Genomic DNA, 27,249 nt, shown 5'->3' with positions numbered 1-27,249 from the left:
AACGAGGAGATCCATCTTTTGGTTAAGTGCAATGTCAAGAACCTGTGGACTTCTCCAAGATATTGACAGGTATATGAGGAAGGGTGATGTCTTTTATATTATTTATGACCTTAAAGAGGATGTGGCTTTCTTTTTTCTATATATTATTTTTAACCATGTTTATATGTGCCGCTCTCTCCTGTTAGGAATGACAGTTTCCTGGCTGTCTTTTTGAACTGTTGGATAGGAAAAGAAAATATGTTTTATAGTCAGAAGGAAAATGAATAAGTAGCTGCCGCAGGGTTGGCGACGGTACTCTCTGGATCATAAAGATCATCAGCTGCACACCGGTTTGAAGGCCTTCCAAAACAGTCCACAAAAACACCTCTTTCCTCAAGGCTCACGACACCAAGATTTATTGGCCATGAAATCAGCGTTTATCAACAAGAGCCTTGGTTATCTTACATATCTTAAGATAATATAATAATATATATATCTTATCGCATCGTAACTGACCCTGTGTCTAAAACAACCATGTGATCGGAAACAAATCATTGCGAAAGAAGGAAAACATTCAGTATTATTACATGCAGATACCAGGTCATGAAAATAAACTAGAGAAACAGTCATCCTTGAAGTGATATGTACAATGAGACAGAGGGAGCCCAGGAAGCAGACGTTAGAAGCAGGGATACCTTCGTATTTGGTTTGAGGTCCTCTGTATTTCCTCGGTTTCCTCATATCTGGCTTCTATCTCCGTTCCCCTGGCCGGACTTCAGAGACATCAGACCACTGCTTGCGATCACTTTTTCACAACACATTTCACTAAAGCCACTCCATTGTTCCTCCTGTGTTTTCCGAGATTGCTCACAGTTTAGCAAATGATTGGATTTAAGTGGAATCATATGACAATGGCAATGGGGTCACATCATCAATTCTTTGATTTCCATTCCCCCATTAAGCCTTGGGTATTATTCGTTTTGATAAGTCTAGCAAGACAAATCTGTAAGTATTAAATCCATTAATTACAAGAGTATTCTGGTGTGCATGTGTGTAATTGTGTGTGGTGTGTGTGTGTGTGTATGTGTGTATGTGTGTGTGTGTGTGTGTGTGTGTGTGTGTGTGAGTGCCGGCACTCTTTTGGATCCCAAACTCTGGCGGCTGAACTCAAGGTCTGGTTTGGTTTCAGTTCCTCCGTCATAATATCCACAGTCACTGAGAAAGAATGTGTCTGCCGCACTGAAACGGGCGAAAATTATCTAAACAAATTATGTCTCTTTGTGTCTGAACTCTTAATGCGCACCGCAACGTACGCCTTTACGTAAGCCAGTTACGTATGTCATAAGTGATCCGACATGGAGAACGCATGTGGCCAGTGGGCTACTGCATGTCTAGCTTCGTTACCAACTCTGTTGTATTGTTATTTGATTTCTCATTGGACGTGGAGGGGGTCGGCCGTAGAAAAAGTGCATCATCTGATTCCCCTCTTAAAGTGAGAGATAGAAATGCTATCAAAATGTAGATTTTACAGGTTAAAGATTGTGCCGAACGTACAGAGTCACCTGTGTTTGATTACTACCCCTGTCCAACAAACTAATCCTAAACTTACTCTTCTAGTTCATATCGTCACAATGAAAATGATATAAGGCCTATATAACTCTGTCGGGTTTACCGACCATTCTGTGAACCCCCAAACTATCAAGTATAGCAGTAGGGTGCCGTGTATGTGTGTGTGTGTGTGTGCGCGTGTGTGTGTGTGTATGTGTTTGTGCGTGTGTGCGTGCATGCCTGTGTGTGCACATGTATGTCATCAAAAGTCGAACAAAGTATTGGAGATGCAGTGCGTTGCCCAAGAGCACTCCAGCAGAATAGAAGCCTTGCTGTTCTAGGGACTCAACTCTCAGGTTTTAGGTTGAAGGAAGCAGCCCCCCCCCCCCTCCCCCATACTACACTTTAACCTCAGCCTGCACATACTCCTCATGTCTTGGAGTGTGTGTATGTGCCGTGTGTCTGCGCGTGTGTGCATGTGTGGGGAGGTGGGTTTGGCGCTGGGCTGATGGTGAATACCTGTGGCATCGGTAAACATGAGCACATCCAGACCGTTTAATAACAGCATATGAAATGTGTTAGCTCAGTGAAATAGAATCTGCTAGTGACGGATGTCAACAGAATGAGGCCCAATGCCGCTGGCCAACAGCAATGGGGGAAGCCGTGAGGTTTGCTTCTGTTGGCAGCTCGGCTGTCCTCACTGTGGGCACACTGAGACAAGAGATGGGGGGATGAGAGAGAGAGAACTACAGGCATCAAGAGAGAGAGAGAAAGAGTTATGAAGATCGTTTTTTATGAGCGAGAGGAAATGAGATGATATAGTTATATAATTCCAGCACAACCATAACAGTCCCAGTGGCTATACTCGGAACAATATCAGGCAATGTACAATGTCCCCTGTTTGTATTACCCAGCCGATCACACAAATCAATTTCCATGGAAATAAACATGAAGAGCTGTTCGGTTGCTTTGGTTTCACTTGATAATAAAATCCTTGTAGTTGATAAGCATGATCCACTGGCAGGTCTAGATTCATTCAGTCACCCCTTTCAGCATTTCAGCAGTAGCTTTTCACATTTTAGTATGGCAAAGAAAAGAAAGAAAAGATGGAAAAGAGAGATGCAGCGATGAGAGATGAATTAGGAAGGGGTTGGGGTCAGATCATTTTCGACGTTTCCTTAAGTCCTGCGGTATTCACCCTGCGGCAGAAGAAGCAGGTCAACTGTGGAAAGGGAGGCCGACCCAGACAGACAGAGGAAGAGGGGAAAATCTGACGTGGAAGAAAGTAGCGTGCAGTCTTGGACGCTTTTCCCTGGCACTTTCTGTCGTTCACACACACGCATACATACACACACACACACACACACATACACACATACATACACACAAACAGACACATACACACCCCTTCACATATCTACACTCACAGAGCAATGAAATGTGTGCACACACACACAAACACACACTTATTCACACAGAAAAGCACACATGCTCAAACGTACACCTACACAGATCTACGTACATCTGCGCAGATCATTCACACAGACAAAGCACACATGCAAAACCAAACTTTTACACATTTACACCCTTACAAACACATTTGCACGCATGGACAATAAGCCTAGCAAACACACACACACACACACACACACACACACACACACACACACACACACACACACACACACACACACACACACACACACACACACACACACACACACACACACACACACACACACACACACATATTCCTCCTCAGGTCAAAGCTATTGAATGAGAATTTTTTAAAAGTCGAAGAAGGATAAATACCGCGCTAGTTTATTTCCCCTCCGTGCTCCCTGGTAATGATGAACAAAGTGCCGTGACCTGCCTTGGAACAGGGGAATAGGTTTACTTTGCGGAAGCAAGTGATCAAAGTCAGTGACCTGAAAGTGTCTTTGGGTTACCACAAAACTCTCTGCAGTTGTATATCTTAATTGAATTTGAATGAATCTATTTGTCTTTTGTGTTTGTTTAACCGTCATTCAAACAAGTAAGTCTCATTGACGTTTCAAATCTCTATTAAATCACATCTCTCAATCAAGGATTATAGCTATCTCTCCATCCCTATCCATCTGTAGCGCTCTATATTCAACCCTGTATGTTTTTACTTGTAGGTTGGTCTAATTGAGATCTCACATCTCTATTACAAAGAGACTATCAAGTGTTATTGATCTCTATCTCTCCATCAATATCATTCTACATCTATCTATATCCCATCCTGTTTGTGTTTATTAGTAGGTTAGTCTTATTGAGGTTTTATATCGATATTGCAAGAGACAATCCATCCATCCATCCATCCATCCATCCATCCATCCACCCTGTTTGTGTCGACCTGTTTTGTTGTACTGTGGGCTAAGGGGCAGCAGGTGATGTCTTCACTGTGGAGGTGAAGGGGTTACAGGCTCCAGGGGGAAGAAGGGCTTTCATCTGCATTCTAGGAACACGAAGGACCGTCGGGGTTGACGGATGTAGCAGAGAACACAATACAATTTCACAGACAGACTCTCAAACGCACGCACGGGCACATCTCCAGGTCAGGAGTGAGATGGTACCTTGAGGGAACCCCATCTTATTCAGCTTTTGAACTGTGCATTAAACTGTACCTTACACTGTAGTCACTGTAGACAGAGAAATAATAAAATAAATACACTGAGAGAAAGATAGAGAAAGAGAGAAAGAAAGAAAAAGATTAATGAAAAAGAAAGAAAGTGAGAAAGCCTGAGAGAAAGGAGGACAGAAAGAAAGAACAAAAGACCCTTGGGGTAATGTCGAATTGGTACAGAGTCCTACTGCACAGCATGAACTTCTGAAAAGATTTAGTTACTCTACGACTCCAATTCGTTGCCTTTGCCGTGGCTTATTGTGAAGCGTGAAAGCCTCTCTGCCAACAGGTAGGGCTTTCACACAAACACTGACCATCTGGCTGCAGACAAAAAAACAAAAAGAGGAAGAAATGTAAACTCGTCCCATTTTTTCTTCATGGACCATGGTTTATGGTAAGCCTGCCATCGTAATTCTGATTCCACAGTGGTATTTATCAAATATTATGTTGCAATAGATGAGGAGAGTGCAATATATTGGCAGGCAGCCACTGTATGTATTCGCACAAATACTTAGCTTCAATGCTTGTTGAATTTCCAACCAAATCTTGAATTGGTCGAAAAGAAGATCACATATATTGGACAGGCAGCAATTGATAAAACGACACTGAATACAAATGTGAAGGTCATAAATCACATTGTATGCAGATGTACACTCTCATTCTCCTTCACATGGTAATAATCTACCGAGATATGATTGTTTCAACCTGTTTCGTTTCATTCGAAACCTGTGAAATTTCTTGCAGTCAGCGTCAGCCTTGGTCGAGCCATACGTTTCCAATTCCAAATCAATCACAGCGCTTTTTATCAGATGGCTGGGTTAGTTTACCATGAACCCGCTGGTAATGAGGCCCGCAAACAGCTTTAATCTGTTCCCTTTTATATCTCAATCACTCAGCTATGTTGGAGTGGGTGGCAACGCGCTGTGGTTGCAGGCTTCAGTGTCCGCTCCACTTTCTAGTTCTCCTGAATTTAAATTTGCATTGTGTACACTTGATTCTTTTATGGAGTTGTTTTTGTTTGTAGGAGACATTTACGTTGAGCAGTAAATGCTTTTATCCAAAGTGTCTCACAGGTGAGGCGGAGAACAATGAAACCATACAATCGATATTGGAGCAGCTACAAAAAAGAAAGTGCTGCAAGTTTCACCACGAACAACTGGGCAGAGTGCAGCGTAGCTTTAAGAAACAGAGACAAAGGGGAGCAGGTTTGCCTTGGTTTTTCTGTGGTAGTCGAGGGGTTAAGTGCATTGCAACAAAATAAGGTATGTTCTAAATAAAAGACAGTGGGCTGTAACAGAGAAGTACACAAGTCAGACGATGAAATTTTCCCACAAAAGAAGACTTCAAAGACATTATAAAAAGAATCCTGTTTGAATTGACTTTCATGATGAACAACAGAGAGTGAGAGAAAGAGAGAGAGAACGGCACGGTACAGCGGTGACTTCATCCTAGAGTAACCAGCGCTGAGGGCATGAGAGAGCTGGCCTAACCATGTAAACACCCTTCCCCTCGCCTCCCTCCCCCATTGCACCTCCTCCTTCCCCCCTCCTCCTCCCTCCCCGCCATCCCTTATCCTCCCTGGGGAGAGGCCTCGAGTGAGCACTCCCTTGCCCCCACTGGGCCAGGGAGGAAGTGAGAGGAGGCGAGAGACAGAGAGAGACAGATAGATAGAGAGAGAGACAGGGTAGAGATTAGAGAGAGGAAGCCGCGCCGTAGATGAAAGGTCTCCAGGACTCTGTGCCGCTGTGCCAAAATAAGCAAGCTGCCGCTGGGGCTTTTCAATAAAAACCTGTTATCTTTGGTGGGCCCATTCCACTTTAATGGGACTGCAGTATTTTATAGTTATAGTTATATATATATATATTTATGTGTGTGTACTTTTTTTTTCCCCCTGCAGCCAAAGTGAATCAAATATATACAGAACCCCTCAAATAAGTAAACTGACCCAGCACAGGTCTCCTTTTCTCATCTAATTATCTCTGCTGCAGCTTATGCCTCCACAGCCACTCTCATCTTGGATCTGTGTTCTATGAACCCTACAGTCCTCGTCGTGGAGCAGGTCCCAGTCCTTCCCTCCTCCACTTTTCCAATCCCCCACAGCTCCAATCATATTCCCTGTTTCCAGGCCTGTAAATATCAGACCATGTCGTAGTGTTACGGCTCACCTTGGCACAGTGGGGGGGTCGGAGGGTTGACTGTGTCCAAGCCGCACACAACGCTTGTAAAATCCGAGTGCCTGGCCCAACCATATGGCCCGATATCGCTTCAGAAGAACAACCCCACTATTTTTCACATCGGACCGATTCCTGACTGTTATAGCTATTTATATTTTAATTTTTTTCAAAGTTTATTTTCGGTCCGTTCTCCCCTATCGGATGGCGGAGACAAAGTGTGATCATATGGGCGTGCGGCCAGAGCGTTGCACATCAGCACTCTCTGTTCGAGGGGCTGAAATGTGCCGGCTGTGTGTGCATCATCACATCATTAGGCCCAAAGGGAGCTCGGCGATGGATTAGGTGGTGTCTACCTGCAGGCCCAGGGATGAATTTACGAAGTGCTCTATAGGGATGAGGGATTAACGGGACACTCTGTCTCTTCCCATGTGAGTTTGTGGCCACGGTAATAACAGTCGAAAAAACTGTGTAAAAAAAATGGCGTCTTTTTCTCTGTCCGTCTGGTCATCATCTTCATATTTATTTATTATCACACTTTTCTTGTTACTTTTACTTACTGCCCTATACTCTGCTCTGTCTCTGTCTTTTTTTTGTCTCTTTCCGTCTCGCGTTTTTCTTCCAACACTAACTCTTGACCCTGTGACCTCTCTCTCTCTCTCTCTCTCTCTCTCTCTCTCTCTCTCTCTCTCTCTCTCTCTCTCTCTGACTCATTTGTGACATTGATCGTTAGTAGCTTGTGATCGTCAAGGCTGTCCCTTCTCTCCTGGCAGTCATTTCAGAATGGCGTGGGAGGCTGCAAATTACCCATTAAGTGTTTCTGCTGCAGCCAAGACAAGATTTGATATAGCGGGGAAACATAAGTAATATGTACCAGGAAATTCAATTGTCTCTCTGCAGCAGCTACACAACATGAAGTTGGTTAGGTACGATAGTTGCATTACCAATTTCACAAGCATGCCGGATTGAAGCGACAAGCGTTTTAACATTAACCAGTGTGTGTGTGTGTGTGTGTGTGTGTGTGTGTGTGTGTGTGTGTGTGTGTGTGTGTGTGTGTGTGTGTGTGTGTGTGTGTGTGCGTGTGTGTGTGTGTGTGTGTGTGTGTGTGTGTGTTTTTTTCAGTGTTTGTGTTGCAGGGTTGTGTGTCTTTGTGTGTTTGTGTGTATGTGTGTGTGTGTGTGTGTGTGTGTGTGTGTGTGTGTGTGTGTGTGCGTGTGTGTGTGTGTGTGTGTGTGTGTGTGTGTGTGTGTGTGTGTGTGTGTGTGTGTGTGTGTGTGTGTGCGTGTGTCTGTGTGTCCCTGTGCTTATGCACGCCGTGTGTCGGATCAGACAGGGATGGAAAGCCCTTGATGGTTTATGTATTTCTCTTACTGCGCTGCATGCGTGTGAGTTCCTGCCCAGATCTCGTGTAATTGTAACGTCTGTGATGAGAGCAGATCACTGTGACTGCCGACTTCCTTACACTTCGTCGGGTAACCAAGAGTTTCTCCCCCCCCCCCACCCCACCCCAACACACAATGGCAGGAAACCAGGGGTCCACTTTCTCACAACCCCGACGAAGGTTCAAGAGAAGCGGTACTGGAAATGTAGGAAGCGTCTCACACTGCCGCAACACATGGGGTCATCCCCCCCCAGCTGCCGACCCACTGCCACCGAGGGTTTATTCGTCAAACAAGAAAGAAAGTCAGAGTGAAGAAGTCAGGAAACTGCTCGACTTTCTCCCCAGCGTCCAGCAGCAGGTCGAACCCAAAGGTCCCTGGCAGGAAGCCTTGGTTCAACCAGGAGGTTCAGGGGTCGTGATTGGAGAGTTGGGAGGCCGAGCAAGAAGGGGGTGGGGGGGGGGGGGGGGAAGCGGTGATGGGTATGGCGGGGGGATGGGGGGCATTGCCAGTCAGGCCGTGATAGGACGGTGGGTCGGGTTACCCAGGGAAGGAACCCCAGCACGGCTGATCCCGGGGGCCCCTCGGTGGAGCTCTGCGCCGTCTACCCAAACCACAGGGCGGCCCCTTTGCTCAGAGGATGCCCGGCTCTTATCGACCTCATCACACACACACACACACACACGCTTATACACTCGCACACACACATATACACACCCCCCACCAGGGTTAATTCAACCCAGGTCAAGTTTAAACTCCAAGCTGAGATGTGAAAGCAGCCAGATGAAGTCATAACGACCTGTCTGTGATAACTTCAGAAGAGAGAGGCACAACAACCCTGTTGGCTATTGGCTGTGATGTCTACAGTTTGGGGCTTTATCTACTGTTTGTCTCTGTCTGCCTGTAAAGCTTGTCGTTGGCCTAAAAGCTTTTCGTTGGCGCACTGCTAACATTAACATTTCACACTCGCTCTTCCATAGCTCCGCTCCCAAACCGCTCAATGGTGATATGGAGGTTTGTAACATGAGTGTCTTCTACAACCCCCCCCTCTTTTAAAAGGAGCTTCTGGTTCCTTAAGCACTGGTGAAGCAGCTGAGCCCTTAACAGGTAAGCATGTGGTACCACCCCACCAGATCGCTCACCTTGGGCCTTCACAAAAAGGTGTTTGTAGTCCGAGTGGCAAGGACGTATCATGTGCTGGCATTGGCCGGCTGCGGTATGACCTCGTTTTCCCTCTGTCACTCTCCCACCTGGCTGAAATAGATCACTCCCAGAGCGCGGTGACAGCAGTCCCCCCTCGGGGTCACATGACCACCCAGGGCTCCTCCGCTAATCGAGAATGTCAGGTTTTTTGTTTTTCGTTCTAAGCTTTCGGCTTGCAGTTGTGGCAGGATTGCACCGTTTTTGTTTTTTTTGTTTATTTATGCTATGATTCATCCGTGTTGCCAACTTTCCATTACGGAAAACTTAAACGAAGTAAGCAACACGGGACGTGATTGACAGCGTGTATAATAATGACGTACGAGGATGAAACGCTTCCCCTTAGAGAAAGCGACTGTCGTTATGGGTCAACTCCTGGACTGAGTACGGTTTCTGTGAGGACCGGAGCGTCGTTGACATGACTGGCTACCACTACTACAACAGACGTTTTTAACAGTGGAGAACTAATACAAATTATAGAGGCGCTTCATTTCCCATTTGACAAGAACAGCTGTCTAAGACACAGCTGTCCACTGTGCCCTTTGGATTTAATACTTAAAGGAGACATATTATGGTGTTTTCCCAACAAGTAAACATAGTATATGAGTTCCAGAAAACATGTTTTCGAAGCTGTTTGCTGGAAATAGCTTTTAGGAAAAAAGAAAATTGCCTACCGCTTTTTCCTGTGTTTCAATCCCATCAGAATGTACTGTTTCTGGTGTCTGTAGCTTTAATGCAAATGAGCTGCTGCCCATTGACCAATAAGCTGTCAGAGGGAAACAGCATGGAGGGGAAGTGATTGTTGCCGTCTGCAGACTCCTGAAGCTCTATATCTATATAATATAATATAATATAATATAATATAATATAACAATAATAATAATAATTGTTATTATAATATTATATAAGGCATAGGAGTTTTATATAATATAATATCTAATATCACAGCCAAAAGATATGTGCGCCTCGGATGATATTATTAAAGACTGCGTCTGATGTCTCTAGTACTTCCACAACAAGTAAAGACTCGTAGTGGGGGTTATCTCGGCAATGGTTGAGAAGAATTGGGGGAAAGGAAGTCCATAATGAACCGCGACATGGAGGAGAAAGGGATTGTACTCCCGGAGCTCAGCTGCCGGACTGCCGCCGAGCTCTCCCCGGCAGCTCCGGCGGGGACAGCTCGGCGGCAGACCGGAAGATCAGCTCCAGGAGTACAATCCCTTTCTCCACCGGAGCTGCTGGACTGCCGTTGATGCTCCCCCGCCGGAGCTGCCGGACTGCCGCCAGAGCTTCGGCGGCCGTCCAGCAGCTCCGCCGGGCTCCCCATCAGGCAGTCACATCTCCGCCCAGCGCTCGTCCGCTGGTCCACAAAATCTTAGCTATGCTCTGATTGGAGGGGGGTGGGGGAGTTGGAGGTAATATTCAAATGTCCCCCCTTCCTGCGCATACACGCATTCAAACTTTTTTCAAAGTTTGCATGCGTGTGACCCAAAACAGCACCCAAAATCCCAGGAAAAGGGTTGTTTTCATAATATGTCCCCTTTAATACAAACCGATTCATTTGCTTTGGTTTTGGTGTACTGTTTTCTAATATATTTTGAACATTGATTCAAATAAAAGAAAATCAAAACAACCCTGGCCAATTTAATCGAATACATAACATCCGTCACTCCATTTTCCATTTGTTGTAGGCTTGCGTGTTTACACATCAGTCATTCAGGTGATTCCCCTCCAGTGACGCTGTGTGTGGGACACCAAACGGTTAACGCGACACAACCTGTCGAGTCTCTATAAATAGCTGCATGTTGTGGTGCCGTACATTTCAAACCGCATCCTCTTTCTCTAAACCCTCCTTCTGCCAACGACAGGATGCAAACATATAATGAAAGAAAAGCATGAGGCCCAGTTTTCAATAAGTGTGTTCTTTCTCACTTCTCACTGGTTTGTAGAGAATGGAAAATTCACAGAAAAACTAAAACACAAAGCGGAAAGAATTAGTTGATAAAGCGTGAGTACACCCGCTGTGGTTAATGTGTGTGGGCGTAAGAGATGGTGACATGTTTCACACAAGAAGTAACGACCCACTTTCCCTCCAAAACAAAAAAGAAAAGTACATTTGTGGCATACGGCCGCCCAGTGTTGGGTTTCCCCTTCGTTGTAAAACAGCATATGGAGCTTCGTCTTGCTTCACCTCCAACACAAAGAAGAGCCACTCTGTCATTAAAGATGGATCATGTCATTCCAACTATGAATTTTATGCCTGCTGTACCCTCTGTACGCGCGGCTAAAAATAGGCTTGGCATGTAAATGCCTGTGTAGCCCGCGGCGGAACTGTGCACAACAGCCAGCAGTTTTGGCTCCGCTTGACTGTTTCAAATAGAACCTTTCTGCTCAGGGGAGGTGGGCCCGACCCACCTGTTTATGTTCATAAGTCTCCAAACGTGTTTATGAGTGCGTGTGGGTGTAAGTGCATGCTTCTGTGTTCGTTTGTGTACGAGTGTGCCATTGCGTCTTTGGTAAACGGATGTACCTGTGGTGCTCTCGTCGTCACCCTCTGCCTGCGCTCCATAATTCCTCACACGTTGATTCACACGCCCTAACACAACCGATCAGGAGCTCATTCCCCTACAGCTCTCTCATCCTACTTGGAATTTACTTTTCACTCGTTGCAAATTCTGGTCGTGTGGGGGGTCTGAAGGGGGACTTCTGGCCCAGTGATGAGGGCTTCCCACAGGGCGGGCTTCCTCTCCATGTCCTCCCTGTCTACACTGTCTGCACCAGGGTAGCAGGGGGTCGGGCCGTGAGTGCTTTATCGCTGGCTCCACTATGCCTGTGCAGTCTCTTGTTCGTAGCGACTCTCGGAGGCCGGGAGCCCGCTGGCCATCTTCACGGTTGTTTCCCTCCCTTACGCCAAAGAACACACGGCAGATAGAGGCAGCGGCAGTGGGGGGGTAGTGGTGGTGGTGTGTCTGTGTGTGTGCGTGTGTGTGTGTGCGTGTGCGTGTGCGTGTGCGTGTGCGTGTGCGTGTGCGTGTGCGTGTGTGTGTGTGTGTGCGTGTGCGTGTGCGTGTGCGTGCGCGTGCGTGTGCGTGTGCGTGTGCGCGTGCGTGTGCGTGCGTGTGTGTGTGTGTGTGTGTGTGTGTGTGTGTGTTTGTGTGTGTTGGGGGGAGGGGCTTGTAGTGCTCACTATCTGGCCGAGTGTGGGAAAGGAGCGGGCACAGGAACTGGTGCAGGAAGACGAGTGATACATCTGCATGATGCACTCTTGTGTATCATGTGTGTCTGTCGGTCTGTCTGTCTGTCTGTCCCTAACCCTGTCTTTAATTCTTCAAGGAGAAACATATTGACCACTGCATCTACCTTTATTGAGGGAGTAGAGTACTTTGAGTACTCTCTACATATAACAAATATCTGTTTGTACAATCTGTGTCAGGCCTGAAATCCGCTTGGTCAACTTCTGTATCGCATCCACACGACGGGAGATGTACCAGTGTCTCCGTCATCAACATATTTGCAATTTCTAAGACCGCCACAATCATTAAATGGCATTTCAATAACTCTCTACTGTCTGTTCTTTGTGTTTTTTTTTGTGTTTCCCAACAGTTAACGAGATCATCAGAAACGACCTCTCCTGCATCTCAGTGCACGCTCACGCATAGACGTCCAGACGTCCAGAGGCAGCACTGTGCCCAGCAGGCTGAGATCTCACTCCTCCTCAAAACACTGCCTCACAGCATCCTCTCCATGAAGAAAAAGAAAGAAGAAGAAAGAAATGATCGAAGAAGATCTTTCACGTGACCGCAATGACCATCAGCTCCACAGAACTCAGTCCGGGTAACAGCCCTTGACCAGGGATTGCAGGTGAATGTTTTAAAACTCGTGTCATATCAGGTTCTGAAACATATGACGACACATGCCTTAATCCACAACAAGCACTCCTTACTGGACCAAAACAAGCTCAGTCTGAATATACAAAAATAGAGTAAAATGACAATCTCAACAAATGACGTTCTCCGTTATACGGGTGATTCATTGAACGTATGCTAATGCATGGAATACAATAGTGAGAAATCTGTTTTGTGAGTCCAAGTTTTGGTTTATTTGCCTGTGCAGTCCAACCATACCATTCCAAGTGGTGCCTTATAAAAAGAATATTTTGTTGCAACAAAAATCTGCAAACACAATTCAATGCAATCGTTTGTTATCTATCTTAATAGCCCTCCTTTGGTTGTATACATGTGAAATATTGTCATTTCAATCATTTGTTTACAGGGAAAAAAACAAAGGAAATATGGAGGGAATATTTGAAAAGCTTATTAATGTATTTTTTTTCCTTTGTTTTAATATTATTATCCGATGTAATGTTCAATATACTGAATGTCATGTATGTTTTTGTATAATCATATATCTGAAATGTACTTACATATGCCTTATTCTTATATTATGCAGTTTTCTATTTAGCTTTTGGTGTTTGCGTCATTGCTATTTTATCTCTCTGCTATTCATTTTCATTTTTACACTTTTCACCTCTGTGCCTATTTCTATTGCCCTGCCCTAGTCTTCCACTTCACTATAAATAAGACATATAAATACTTTAGACAATCCTAAACAATTGTACATATCTATCAACAGTTGACCAACAAATTCTTATAAGGATGCAGCTATCCAAAAGTAATGTTATGCATAAAGTTTTTCAATTTCTTTGAGAGTGCTCCTCAAAATGTATTTTAATATCCCTTGCACTGCAGGATTTTAGGTAACAAATGTCCATCAATAACTTTGAGGCATTGTGTGTTTTTTTAATTTTTGTATGATAAATCTGTGAAGTTGAGACAAATTCTGCTTATAATGGGCAATAACTGAACTGTTCATATCAATTTTTTTTTTTTTATGCAATAAAAACTGCCGATGTGGTATTTGTTACTTAAAGTGTAACAATGCTTAGTAAATTACTGTGGGAGTTGAATAAACCTGCACTTTAACATTCTTTTCAAGACCAAATATTTTAGATTTATTCACTTTCAATGTAACAAGTAAAAAGTTCAATTGAACTAATCAAACATTTCTTCCAAAGAGCTCTCCTCTTTTCAAGTAACGTGTTTAGTTGTCTTTCTTTGAGCATGCACACATTTAAAATATGAGGATCATTTAGCTGATAATAGCTAACCATATAGCTTCCTAATACATTTGAAACATATAAATATCAGCATGGCTAAATTGTATGTATACTGTTTTTATTGTGTGCCTTATTGTTCTTTCTCAGCTTCGATACTATAGCATCTCTTTTTTTATATGTAGGCACTACGTGAAACATGTGTCTTTGAAAAAGTAATATTTATGAAAAATAAAACTGTGTTTTAAGTACTTCAATTGTTGACGTTCTTAATTTGCATCCAGACATCCAATCCATTACCAATTCATTAATAATCAACATCATGATGACTATATTAGCCTTTTCCGTTGTCATTTTTTTATTTGTATAGATTCTGAATTGCTAAATATTGTACTCATGTGTGCATCACTAAGCATAGTCTTAATAAAGAAAATCAATGAATTAAAAATAAAGAAATTATGGACTTTGAAACAGCACCCAGTGTAATATAGAAGATGATACTGAACTGATCTCAGTGCACAGACTTTACAAGGAGACATCATATACTTAGGAGAGAGGGTCTTATGAATAGATAACCAATACATTTGAATTAAAAAATAAGATTCATTCTTTTTATATCTTCCTGTTTTTCAGGCATTCTTTCTATAGAGTCACTTTGCCCAAAATAATTTTATGAAGGATATGGATTATCGTCGTCATTATTAAAGTTCTATTATAAATCCCACACAAAGCCCTGTTGTGTTTTCAATGGAGGCTTGCCACCGTGTGTTGTGACAGGTAGAGAGGGTTGTGGGTTTTCCAGTGAGCCTTGTTAGTATTTGGGGCGGTCGGGAGAGAGCCGCACTCGTGCTCCTCACCATGGGAGATAGGCAGCCCTCCTGTGTACCACCTGCCCGGTCCTGCACACTTTTTTCCACCCAGCAAAGTTCCAAATCGCCTATCGCCATAGCGACAGAAGGCAGGCCTAGGCAGTGCTCCCCCCGCCACGGCCAAAAATAACCCTGCTATTTACAGATGCAGTCACACCCCTTTTTCCTGGCACCCTCCGTCCTCACCTCCGTCAAAGCCGTACACTTTGACACGGCGTAGGCCTCGATGGCTCAACGCTACGCTTTCCATTGGGAGTCTACCTCTCTCGCTCCCTCTCTCACTCCGCCCAGAGATCAGGATTACTAGGTTGTGGGTGGGGGGGACGGGGAGGAACAACAGAGCGCATCAATGGAAAAACAAATGGGAACGCCAAAAGCTATTTTACAGACTCGGTTTGTCTGTCCAGCATGCTCGCTAGGAAGGCCATAGAGAAATGGATCTGCCAAAAAGGTAGAAGAGTCGCAAGAAGAACAAAAGGAAAAGGATGAATATGAGTGAAACAAGTAAAAAGTCCCCCCGGATCCTAATGACAGAAGCACGTGCCGTTCCCTCTCCCACTGAGCGTCCGGGAGCTTCCTCCTGCACACTGCAAAGGGCATGGCTTGGATGTTTCACTGTGTGGATTTATAGTGTCTTTATGGCTCTTTCCCTCACGCCCCCCCCGCCTTCCCCCATACCCCCCTTACTGTTCTCCCACTAGTCCCTTGATTTGGGCGTTTTATAAAGTGATTGCATGGGGACAGTCGTGAGGCCTTTGCCCTCTCCCATCGTCGGCCATCTGCAGCCAGTAAATCCTCGATATGCGCCTGCCAGGAACAGCCCGGTTGACAAAAACCATGGGGTTGACTTTAAGAGACACTTGAAGGGATAATTGTTTGACCATGCGCCGGGACCTATCTGTTCCTTCTTCACATGTGCCGTCGCTCTCTTGTCCGAAGGCGAGTATGTGCAGCCTTTGCCCTTTTATTTTGACTTGCTTTTGAGTGATTATATATGAATGAAAGTATTTAGAAACACACAATTAACCAAGAATCAACAACGATCAACACTCTTTTAATGATAGTTCAAATGAACGGGAACAGTGTGTGTTTGTGTGTGCACATCTGTGGATGCATGTCGGGTGTTTATGTGTGTGTGTGTGTGTGTTCTAAATTCGGGTGTGTGGGGTCGGGAGGTGAGAGTCCACAGATGCAAAAGGTACCCGTTTCATCTCTGTTTAATTGCTCAATCCACCCAACAAAGACGACGCAGACAGCCAAACGACACACTGGTCACATCACTGGTCTGCGGTCAGAGACACACAGACACACACACATCACTGTTTTAAAAGGCCTGTGCAAAGACATCCAGATGCGTCTGGAAAATGTTGTGCTCTTTTATTCTCCATCTGTAATCATTCAGCTTGATTCACAATTTTCTGTCTCTTGCGATGCGTGAAATGTTGCGCAAGGGTTTATCAAATTTGGCGGCGGCGGCATATGTTTGAGTTTAAGAAAGGACGGCATAGTGAGAATTGTCCTTCTATGTGATCGCAACATGTGAGCTCCTCCCTGACCCCCACCCCTCCTGCCTCCTCTCTCTCTCTCTCTCTCTCTCTCTCTCTCTCTCCGTGTCTCCTCCCTTCATAAAAGCGTGTTCAAATATCACTCGGCTCGAGGGAGGATGCCATTGCTTTGCTCTTAATGTTGATGTACATATGCACAATGTTTACGTTAAGGAAGGCTGCAGCATAGCACATTAGGCAAGGACCTTAATGGGATGAGAGCACTCGGCCTGGGCCAGGAGTTCAGGGCAGGTGCACTCTCTTACGGTAGATAAAGGAGACTGGCACTGAAGATGAGTTCATGACAATCACTGTGAGGCTTTTAGACGCCTTCTTCATGCTCAATCTTCATTTCCCTTGACACTGATTTTGCAATAAGGATCCGGAGAAAAAGGGGAATGTCCATCTATTCATTTTAATGATCCCTCATTATTGACTGCTGGCAGGGAGGGGGCGAGCAAAGGTAATGATTCTTGCCGTTGCTGGCCAATCACTCCCCTTAAAGGAATAGTACTCTAAATAGTAGCACTAATGGATACCCACAGTGACCTCAGGGTGACCCCTGGACAAACCGCCAGGGAGGAGACTTACCGACAGCAGCGATTTAAACATTGAAAGTTTGTAATTCTGCAGTAAGTATTCCCTGACAGTTTACATGTATTACATGTTTATAAGCTTATTTGAGCGATGAATTGTTGTAAGTACTGTCCAGCACCAAAATAAAGAGAACTTTAAAACTGATATCAGAAAACTTATCAGCCAACGTAGATAAGCCAACTGCCTTCTGTCTGTACAAAAGGTTTGGCAGTCCATCACTGACTTTAATTCCTGCAGTCTGGCCTTCAGGCCGAAGTCTGCAGTTGATTGGCTGAATGCCAACTCGGACGTTTCCCAAAATTTTAGATCCCTTGAAAACATGGAGGAATTTCCTTCTCTGGCAAAAACTCTAGTGAAATTTTCTGTATGTGTGTGTGTGTCTGTGTGTGTTGTGTGTATTGACGGATTAATGGTATGTGTTTGTATGTGTATGTGCGTGTGTATGTGAGTGGTGTCTGTGTGCATGTGTGAGAATGAATACGATCCCTATCGGTCGTTCTAGTCATATGAATATGTGGACGTCAGGGTCAGAGGGCACATCGTTAAGAGCATTCATCTACAACTCTGCCCAAGCCACTGTATACTGAAACTAACCGCAAAGACAACAGTATAATCTCCAAAGATTACCTGTCTGCTGCACGCTGGCCTATATGAATGTTTTATCATAATAGCTTTTCTTTTTGCTAAGTGCCTGCTTGAGTGTTGCTTTCAACTTTTGATTACTTTATGTCTTGTTGCAGAAAAAAGGACAGGGCCCAGTAGCAGAGTAATGGACCTAACGGGAAAGGTTCGGACTGTATACCTCTCTCTCTTCTTTTTGGAGGTAAACGACACCGCACGAGTACTCCAAAACGGTGGTCGTAGAGGATTGGGCCGAGGAGGCTGCAGAGACTAGTAGTCCACAGACTCAGCCCAGAGGACGGAGAAGAGGGCCAAGCAGGTGGAGAGAGCAGGGAAAACAGACATGACATAATCATATAAATGATGGGCTACGGCAGGGTTCATATGAGTTCCATATGTTTCGCTCCATCAGGAAATATAGCATGTCAAGCGTCGCAGTGTAAAGAGATTCATTTACAGATATTGCACGAGGGCCCAGTTCCACGTTGCTCCATCTGTTTTATGTGGCGAGTCTGATCTCATTTGGCCTATTGTCACGGTTCGGCTGCTTGCTCCGATGTGATAGTTAAGTCTCTTCAAAAATATATTTTTTTATATATAAATACATATTTTTCTCTCTCTCCCCATCCAGATGATTGTGGTTTCCACCCCCCACCTTTCCTCCTCCTCCCAGCAGACGTCTCGTCGCGCGCGGAGAATGAGGCCGATTGCATAACGGCAGGCGAGACCTGATCGTTCCTGGCCTCCTCACGGAATTCAATCATTCTCTGCATTCTCCTGCCACATGATACCGGGCGTTAAGATTTCCCTTACGTTTGTATTAATTGATATTACGTTCACACAAAAGGAACTGGGTGGACGGGAGGATAGACAAGGGGTATAGTTGCAGATATATTTGGCTGAGTCGTAAGTCAAATGAGAGGGAATCAAAACATAGGCCTACCTAAACTGCTTATTGCATTAGCAGAGGGTGACTAATTAATTTATATTGCAATTCATGGCCAATACTTGAGTTCTTACCACGCTTAAGGTGCTGCAGACTGATGTATGGGGGGGGGGGGGGGGGGGGGGGGATAGGTGAGGTATAAAACACCAAATGATGACACCAGATGGTAATAGGCCAACTAGTACCACTGGGACCTGAATCACAGGATAACTGGCCATGAGCATAGCATTCGGAATCTACCCAGTGGAGCAACATGACAAATTAAAACAAACACACAACTTTCGCAAGCATTTTTTTTTTTTATCCAAACATGAGATATGACCATTAATGCCAGTGGTATGCCTAAACACACCAGGGGGACGCATCACATCCACACTAATGAGTATGGCAGGACAAGCTGTTCCTGCTGTTGATAGTCAAGAGCACTGAAACTTTTTTCATAAATCCTTTAGTACTACATCTTGCTCTCACCCTGTGGACGAAGACAAGTAGACATTATACATGCATCCTGAAAAGAGCTTCCGCATTTCCCAAAAGTGTTTCATTTATTCATTCAATTGTCATTTATGTCATTGATTCAATAGTAAAGCAGTATTTAATGCTGCAACGCTCCCATTGCATCTTTAGTGGCGCTGATCAATAAGCTTAGAGATCCAAGAAGTCTGCACATCGCACTTACACATGTTTCACTACTACTGAGGTTATAACTGTAGTGCTACACTGCCCTCTAGCGCACTACCCTCTAACTGTGCTCATTGTCGCCGCATTTTAACCCTGTGTAATAAAATAAATGTTATACATTTATAAGATTCCTATAATGTACTAGGATTTACAGTTAGATTTAGTCCAATTCAGGCAGTCAGATTGCAAAGCTATTCGGGAGACAACCCCAGCGAGGGCCGCTAGAAGACCAATAAGTAGGCCTAAGCTCAGACACTTTTTTGAGTATCACAGCACGAAACATTGTCCTCACGGCTTAATGCCTGATCCTTGTGGTTAACCAAGATATAATTTGTGCCTGAGATTGTGCTGTGGATTTAGATGACATTTCATAGCGTAATTGAATCGATAGTAGATACTTTATTCATCCATTTGGGGAAATTTGCAAATGCTTAAAGTCAGCCTCAATTGTCAAACAAAATGTACAAACAGTAAAAAATTATCCAAATAAGTCAATAAAAAGTGAGCAATATTGCACATTATTAAAATTGCATATAAAAAAGAACCAGCGTCAGATTAATTACACAATTGCACATTGTGCAGTGGGTGGGCACTGGGAGAGGGTTAGAAAGACAAAGTCACAATAGGTCACTACCCTCGCCTGAGGTGTTGTGTACTCTGATGGCTTTGGGGACAAAGGATGACTGTACCGCTCAGTCCTACAGCACAGCGGAATGAACCCTACTGCAGCTGCTCCTCTGTTCTGCCAAGGTGTGGTAGAGAGGATGGCTGCCATTGTCCATGATGACAGCTTACTCCATGTGTGCCTCTCCACCACTACAACCATCAGTGAGACCAGTCTCTTCCCAAGAACTGAACCAGCCTTCTTGACCCGTTTTTGTCCAGCCTCCTGATGTTCCTTTCTGCCATGTTTCCTCCCCAGCAGACAGCAGCATAGAAATGGACACCTGCCACGACTGAGTGGTAGAGCCCTGATTAGAGCACAATCTGCTTACGAACCACCCATGTTACATACCATTGTTTCCTTTTTACATTGAAAATTGCACAGACTATTCCATATGAAATCATTTTAAACCTCAAAAAAAAATTGAAGTCTCAACTTCACACAAAAAATTTGCAAATCCATATCAATGTAGTGATTATAGCTTCCAACCGTTGCTATAACAGACTGTCAATGAGCTCCGACATAAGGTTAAGGTACGTCTGTTCATCTCCAACGATCCAGGAAGGCAAGGCCAGTCTGCGGCTCTGAATGAGAGGAGGGATAGTATGCAAATATAAACATTTTATTCCATCAATCCAACAGCTCACTCAGAAATATTAAATAATAGTTTCCCATCATACAATGCACTTTCAAGTGTTATCTTATAATACAAAATGGAGCCAGCAATGCAGAAACGCCCTGAAGCTATAGCCCAAGTAAGGGGAAGTTTTGTTCAAAGATTTTGTCACAAAATGTTAACCAAGAAAATGAATGATGATTTGCATATCAGTTTCTTTCCCTTCAACATCCGTTACAGTATTGTTGGTCTCCCTTGCACCTCCAGCTCACTGGGCCAGCACTGGATTTCAAAGAACACTCATGAGTTCATACTGTGGGTGAAAGTGGCTTTGACCTCCCACTAGGGGGCGATTAATGGAGTCAACATCAGGACCACCAGCCAATACAGGGGACCCTCCATCAATGAAACGCCAAGTTACAGACTGTGTGCAGTAGGGTCAATAAGTCACAATAGCAAGTTTACCACTTCAGAAGATGTTGACGTCTTGATCGGATTGGGAGCCATAGCCATGCCCATTTTCTATAGACTGCATCATACCAAATTACTTCTCTTGGGCCATCCTTGAATAAAAGTAGAATTAATCAGTAAAACACCATGTATGGCCAAAATGGACATAGTACATCAACTTGACAAAATACAATAAAGGCATTGGTTAAATTGACTAACCATCAAATAGTTTAGAGTGGTTAACTTTACATGCCCTTGTTTCAGGTTTTGCAAATCTGGACTGAACATTTTTAAATTGTCTTTTTTCCAAAGAATTTCTGTTGAAATATTTAGGATAGCCAAAGCAAATTTTATTAAGACAAGGATGCGTGTAGCACTATTAAAACAAAGTAGGAGATAAGGGCGGTGCATGAAGCCACAACAAACAGGCTCACATGGCAGCCTATACAAAAAAAGACTTCAACCAACCGAAGTAATGCAATTTGTGAACCTAGATGAAGTTCACCAGGCGGTGCACATTTCTCTTGCGTGTTAATTCAAAAGCATGCACAAACCAAAACAAGAAACTATACCTATTTTTACTTGTAAAAATCTTTGCTTTAATTTTAGGGGCGCGGGAGAAACAGGTGAACCAAATTAAGTGCTAATGATGACAAAAGCACTGGGATTGGCTGTGAGCGAGAAGCGCGAGACCAGTGCCGTGTTCCAATACCCGTACTTCCATGAGTATACTTAAAGGAAGTACACTATCTGCACTATCCGTACTCACTTGAGTACGCTCATTTTTTAGATGCGAGTGCTGTTCCAAATCGAGTACTCTGTGGTGCACTTACCAGAAATGACGATCACGACTGCCGCCGTGGCTCCTCCCCCGCAATCAACATCCCGCTTTGAACGGTGAACTCTTTACGCCTAGCAGCTATAAAAAGCTATAACAACTATAAAAACTACAAAATGACTCTATTAATGCAGGCTATGTGGAAAATGCGCCGACTTTGGCTCAGCCTGGCTCCGCCTCTTCCGCTACGTAGCTAAGATGGCTGCCGTTGAGTACGGGGAGTGTCCTTCGATCCACACTTCACGATTAGCCCGTTTTGAGTACGGCATCCGGGTCCTTGAAGTATACTTCTTTTCGCCGGATCTGAATTGGAACGGACAGTACGGGTATTGGAACACGGCCCGGACGAGGCTTAAGCACGTGACGACGAGCAATTTCGTATCTGCCGGAGCCATACTCTATCACTCTGGTATCTGCTGTTCTTACAATTGCAAAGTGAACCAGCGAGTCGCATGTCATCTCCCATTTACCGTTTCTAGAAAAAGTAGGCTTACTACCTTTTAATTCAGAATTGGACCATGAAATCAGGAATTGTATTTTGCCTTAAAGTTCACACATCAAGGGCAGGACTTACATAGGGCTGAATCTGATGCTCAAATATCTACATTTAAAGACCTATCACACATTTATTTAAAACCAATAGTCAGACATCAACCTCAAATATATGCAATTTATTTTGAGTCTTGACTGTGTCTTTGTACAATACAATCAAGCCATACAAAACAATAATTGCTGATACATTTGATATAAAAGCCGACAGGGCTTGTACATCAGAATGCATTATTGGTATGTTTAGTTGCCGATACGCTGTAACAAGGTAGAAGCTTAATGCAAATCCTAAACAAAGTATAAACAAATATACCATAACCTAGGCTAATGAATACATTGTCATTCCTCGCATGAGAAACACTGGCACTTTCAAACACAAGGACTTGCAGTTGGGAAAACAAGTCACGATTAATTACTCAACAATGACCAAAAAAAATGTAACACCAAAATAATAACTTCATAATCAATACCGCTATGCGGCGGTCAATGCAAAGTTACCTTGCGATATACAAGCACTATAGGCCTGAATCAATGTGATACTGATTGTCCGCCTAGTGATCAGCTATTTCACAAAACTATAAAGCCACACTGGAGCACGGCTAAAGATCTGTAGCAGATGAATAGCCACAAATAAAGGCACTTTTTTAAATCAACGTGTAGGCCTACAATAAATAACACCGTTATTCTTGTAATGTACTAGCGAGACAAAAAACTTACAAAACATGGAGCAGCATGGTTTTATCCATAGTTTCCAGGAAGTGTAATTTACACTGCAGTAAATATCATATCTCTATACATGATGTCTGTAACATCTAAATTTGTTTAGTTAATTACCAAAGATGTCAAATGTGTTTGACAACAAATGTGTTTGAACAACAAACACTTTTTAGTGTTTGTTGTTCTTGAATACATTTCTTAGTTTAGACATTTGGTGTTACAGGGATCACCAGATTTGAAAAGTCCGTAGACACTGACAAGTGGAAACATGGAAATAGCTCCGATCATGGAGCCAAGCTGGACTACTGCTCCACACCACACGAGTGCGCTGTGGCCCTCATCTCGCAGAATCACTCCGATAATGACCTTCACATAGGACAGGGTTAGGACAAACAGGATCCAGGAAATCACCTGCCAAAAAACAAAATTATGTTGCCATTAGTCAGTGAAGCATAGGTTTAAACATTGGAAATCATGTAATACACGTCAGTCAACACATTATGCAAGTGCAATATACATTTGAATTGCAAAAGAACTCTTAACTCTTTTTTTTTAAAAAGCCAAGATATCTAGTGACATCACTCAAAACAGAACGTATTTCTATAAATAAATATATTTAACTACTGTTCTACATTGTTTAATTGTCATGTCTTACTATGATAGCAACACCAGAAGGACTGTCGACTAGTGGAGGACAGGGACTGAAGGCAGCCACTGCCATGATGTAAGCCCCGAAGCCTGTTCCAACCACGGTCAAAAATAACATGAACACGAGGGACCTGCGGACAGACACAAAATTATGAATTCATAAACACCTTTCTTAGATAATTTCCACCTTTCCATAGTACAATAACAACTCACAAACACAAATAAATAAAATCAAGGGTTAGGGTTAGGGTAAGGGTAAGGCTGGTAGGTTGGATATAAGACAACAGTAAAAACAGCCGGAAAATGCAGAAGCAGATATTAAATTATAGCACACCTGTGGGAACAGCAGGGCTTACCTGATCGGTGTGAACATGGCAATGAAACAGGCCACTGGGTTGGCCACAGCCGCCATGGTGGCGGCGAGGTGGTAGGCCTGGTTCCCATAGGGAAGACAGGAGTAGGACTGCACCGACGGCAGCACAGCGTTGGTCAGCGCATTGACCCAGGCCAGCACCATGAAGATGAACACCACCTCGCCCTTGCTGTACGTGCCCATCCCAAAAGAGCTTCTCCTCTCCCTAGCAGGGGGCTCCAAGGGGCTGATCATGGGCCTTTGCTCCGGGGCTTGGCTGTGCAATGACAGTCCCTGCTCCCTCTTGTCCCTCGCCGACTCTTCCCCCAGGTACCGGTGGTCCTTCCTCTCTCGCACCACAGCAGGGTGGTGGTTGAGCAGCACAAAGGCCCCAAGACACACCACCATCATGGCACTGAGGAAGACGAAGAACACCCGGGCGGAGAAGTTGGCCGGCTGGTAGATCGCCTCCAGGTCCCCACTGCCGCCCGTCGCAGTCGTGTTGAGCGTCACACCGGCAACGCTTGCTACAGTGGCGTTGCGGCAGTGGACCAGCCCCACCCCCTGGATCAGAGCCACCAGGGCGGGCACCAGCCCGCTGAGGCCCTCCCCGACAAAGTACGTGGTGAGGAACTGGGGTCCCAGCCTCATCATGAAGGGCAGGAAGGTCACCGAGGACGTGCAGTCCACCACGGACAGCAGGAAGCTCAGCACCAGCAGTGGCACGCTACGCAGCGCGCCGGCGAACTCCACGGCAGTGTTCCAGAAGAAGGCCAGCAGGAAGGTGGCGACGATGCCCAGCACCACGATGCAGTAGATGACCGGCCGCTCGTCCAGCGCGCCAGGGCGGAAGCGGTGCATGAGGGTGATGAAGAGGGGCCCAACGTTGGCCATCTGGATGATGACCGTCAGGTAGGACGGAAGGTACCAGCCCTCCGGGATCCCCGGGACCACCAGGGGCAGCTCCACCCACATCCCGTTGATGGCCACCCATGAGCCCATGCCGAAGAGACATGCCAGCACATGGGTGAGCAGAGACATGGTATGTGTATGGTGGAATATGGAACGTGGAACGGGTTTTAGCGGTGATCTGAAAATACAAAATAAATACGAGTCAAAAACCACTAAGGTCAACAATTCAACCAGAGTAAATTGTTACACAACTAAACACACAGACTGTAGAAAACATTAGCATCAGTGAGGGCGTATCCGAGATGGTGAAAAGCGGTTTACTATTATGACAGACGGTATGTTATGAAAGAAAGAGCACATGGCTGTGTAACTGCCCCTTTGAGAGGGACGGTGTCTCATAACTGACATCTTACCCTCCCTCACAATGAGGGACCTTTGACACACTCACCCCCCAAAAAAGCCATGTGTGATGTAGAACTACACACACACTGATGGAAAGCACACACACAAACACAGACATGCATTAAAAACTATAGCACGACGAATACCCATGTTGTAATTGCTAAAGATTTAGTTCAGGAGATCATGTTAGAAATTAAACGAAAACATAAAAACATTGTGAGTTCAAAAGCATTCCAGTAAGCAACTGTCCCACTATGCCACTGTTCCAAGTTCTCGCCAACAACCTTCTCCATTCATATTCCCACAGCCTACTATTCATCAGCTTACCTTACACAGAGTGGACAGTAAGATGCTGCGCTCACCTCCTATATATTTTCCTCTTAGAATAACATTTCACTCCATCTTGGTCACAGCCTTATCATCAGTCAGGATGACGGCACATGTTTGAATAATCGACCCCGGACCATGGACCTATTCGGCCCTCGACATATGGAACACAGATACACAAAAACCAACATACGAACTCGGTGTCCGGTTTCTCACTAGTGCACCTGATGGGGGGAGGGCCGAGGGGGAAGGACTACGCAGTCGCACTGTTTCTATGTCACAAGGACGCGAATGTATTTTTCGTAGGCGGAATCCGGGGAAATGAATATTAATGAGGAGATAGCCGGAGATTATCCAATAACGTTGGTTTAAATCTCTGATCCAATCCAAAAAGGCTCAAATGCGTCACGTGACCGCAGGGAAGCTAAGTTAAATGTAATGTATATTAAACTAGCGTTAGTCAAACGCATTTCTCTAATAGGGCTATGGTTATGGTTAGGAGTCAGCGTGAGAAGTCAGCGTGCGAGTTTGACTGACAGGCTACTTGTCCATTTCTAGCGTTCGAGGCGGGACTTTTCCCGGATTGCGCCTACGAAAAACACAGTCGCCACTCCTCCATGCACCTATTAAAGAAGGGACACTCACTCCCACTGCTACTGGAGCCGGTTTGGGGACAAACATCGCCCGAACTGTGGTGGGGCAATAGTCCGGTGGATCGGTCACAGACTTTATAATAATGAATTAAATAAAATATATATGATCCTACCTACGCGACGATTCATTTAACGTTTGTGGTTCTGATTGTTATGATCGGCATTTTTCGACGTTAGGTAGCCAATTGAATTGGCACAAAATTACAATAGGGTAATATAAAAAGGCCAACGCCCTTGGGAAGTATTGTTGAAATGGCTATCACCCGCGGTCGCTTTACCAACTGTGGTAACATCGCCCGGAAGTATATTAACATATTATATACTTATTGACTAATATTGATTATTGTTATGTGTTGGTTACTTACGTTTTTGTTTGTTGTCTACCTACAAATCAAGTTGCAGATATTTAAAATAATACTTTCTCCAATCAGAACCGGAAATGTCATATTCAGCGCCGCGCACGTAGCCGAGACATCTCTCCAAATAGCTCTGTGCGTAGGAGGACCCATGAACCAAACACAGGCCGAGCAGGGCAGTTCATTCATTGACCGGTTTGCTTGCATGCCATGTGCTCTTGCTCTTCCGTAAGAGTAGCTCCGCCCTTTTCCTAATTCTCAGTCAAACAGATCCTACGATGAGGAAGTGTGTGTGTGTGTGTGTGTGTGTGTGTGTGTGTGTGTGTGTGTGTGTGTGTGTGTGTGTGTGCGCGCGCGCGCCTCGGGCTGAGTTTGAACAGCACACGTAACAGCGGACAGAGCTCAATGTATTGTGAGATTTGATCAGTATATGTAACGTGCACTCTCATCCTATCCTATCCTGCTCATCC

At 44.6% G+C, this 27,249-nt stretch overlaps 2 protein-coding genes and 1 long non-coding RNA gene across 6 annotated transcripts in view; 1 reads left to right on the top strand and 2 right to left on the bottom strand.

Moving 5' to 3' along the window:
• Nucleotides 1-14,273, top strand: part of LOC130392436 (nuclear factor of activated T-cells, cytoplasmic 1-like) — a 60,883-nt gene extending 46,610 nt beyond the window's left edge. The window contains exon 11 of the mRNA XM_056602922.1: nucleotides 12,528-14,273. Coding sequence (XP_056458897.1) covers nucleotides 12,528-12,583 — 56 coding nt within the window. The 3' untranslated portion in view covers nucleotides 12,584-14,273. The remainder of the gene's footprint in view (nucleotides 1-12,527) is intronic.
• Nucleotides 14,274-19,330: 5,057 nt separating this feature from the next.
• Nucleotides 19,331-21,628, bottom strand: LOC130392419 (uncharacterized). Of its 2 annotated transcripts, XR_008897009.1 has the most exons (4): nucleotides 21,494-21,628; nucleotides 21,041-21,138; nucleotides 20,449-20,543; nucleotides 19,331-20,251 (listed from the first exon to the last, which is right to left on the bottom strand). It is a non-coding gene; the product is annotated as an uncharacterized LOC130392419 (long non-coding RNA). The 2 variants fall into 2 exon arrangements; XR_008897008.1 differs by having other exon boundaries at nucleotides 19,332-20,543.
• Nucleotides 21,629-21,751: 123 nt separating this feature from the next.
• On the bottom strand, nucleotides 21,752-27,002 carry zgc:91890 (solute carrier family 52, riboflavin transporter, member 3-B). 3 transcript variants are annotated; one of them, XM_056602888.1, is made up of 4 exons: nucleotides 26,789-27,002; nucleotides 24,134-25,219; nucleotides 23,785-23,908; nucleotides 21,752-23,540 (listed from the first exon to the last, which is right to left on the bottom strand). In XM_056602888.1, exons 2-4 carry the CDS (start codon nucleotides 25,168-25,170, stop codon nucleotides 23,328-23,330), a joined length of 1,374 nt encoding a protein of 457 aa, XP_056458863.1. In that variant the 5' UTR covers nucleotides 25,171-25,219; nucleotides 26,789-27,002; the 3' UTR covers nucleotides 21,752-23,327. The 3 variants fall into 3 exon arrangements, with proteins under 3 accessions (XP_056458863.1, XP_056458864.1, XP_056458862.1); XM_056602889.1 differs by lacking the exon at nucleotides 26,789-27,002 and adding an exon at nucleotides 25,806-26,659; XM_056602887.1 differs by lacking the exon at nucleotides 26,789-27,002 and adding an exon at nucleotides 25,771-26,658.
• Nucleotides 27,003-27,249: the final 247 nt, after the last annotated feature.

Source organism: Gadus chalcogrammus, chromosome 11 (genome assembly GCF_026213295.1).
Source record: "Gadus chalcogrammus isolate NIFS_2021 chromosome 11, NIFS_Gcha_1.0, whole genome shotgun sequence".
Classification (NCBI taxonomy): domain Eukaryota; kingdom Metazoa; phylum Chordata; class Actinopteri; order Gadiformes; family Gadidae; genus Gadus; species Gadus chalcogrammus.
The sequence above is the reverse complement of the archived record's forward strand: the minus strand, read 5'-3'. Positions and strand labels throughout refer to the sequence as shown.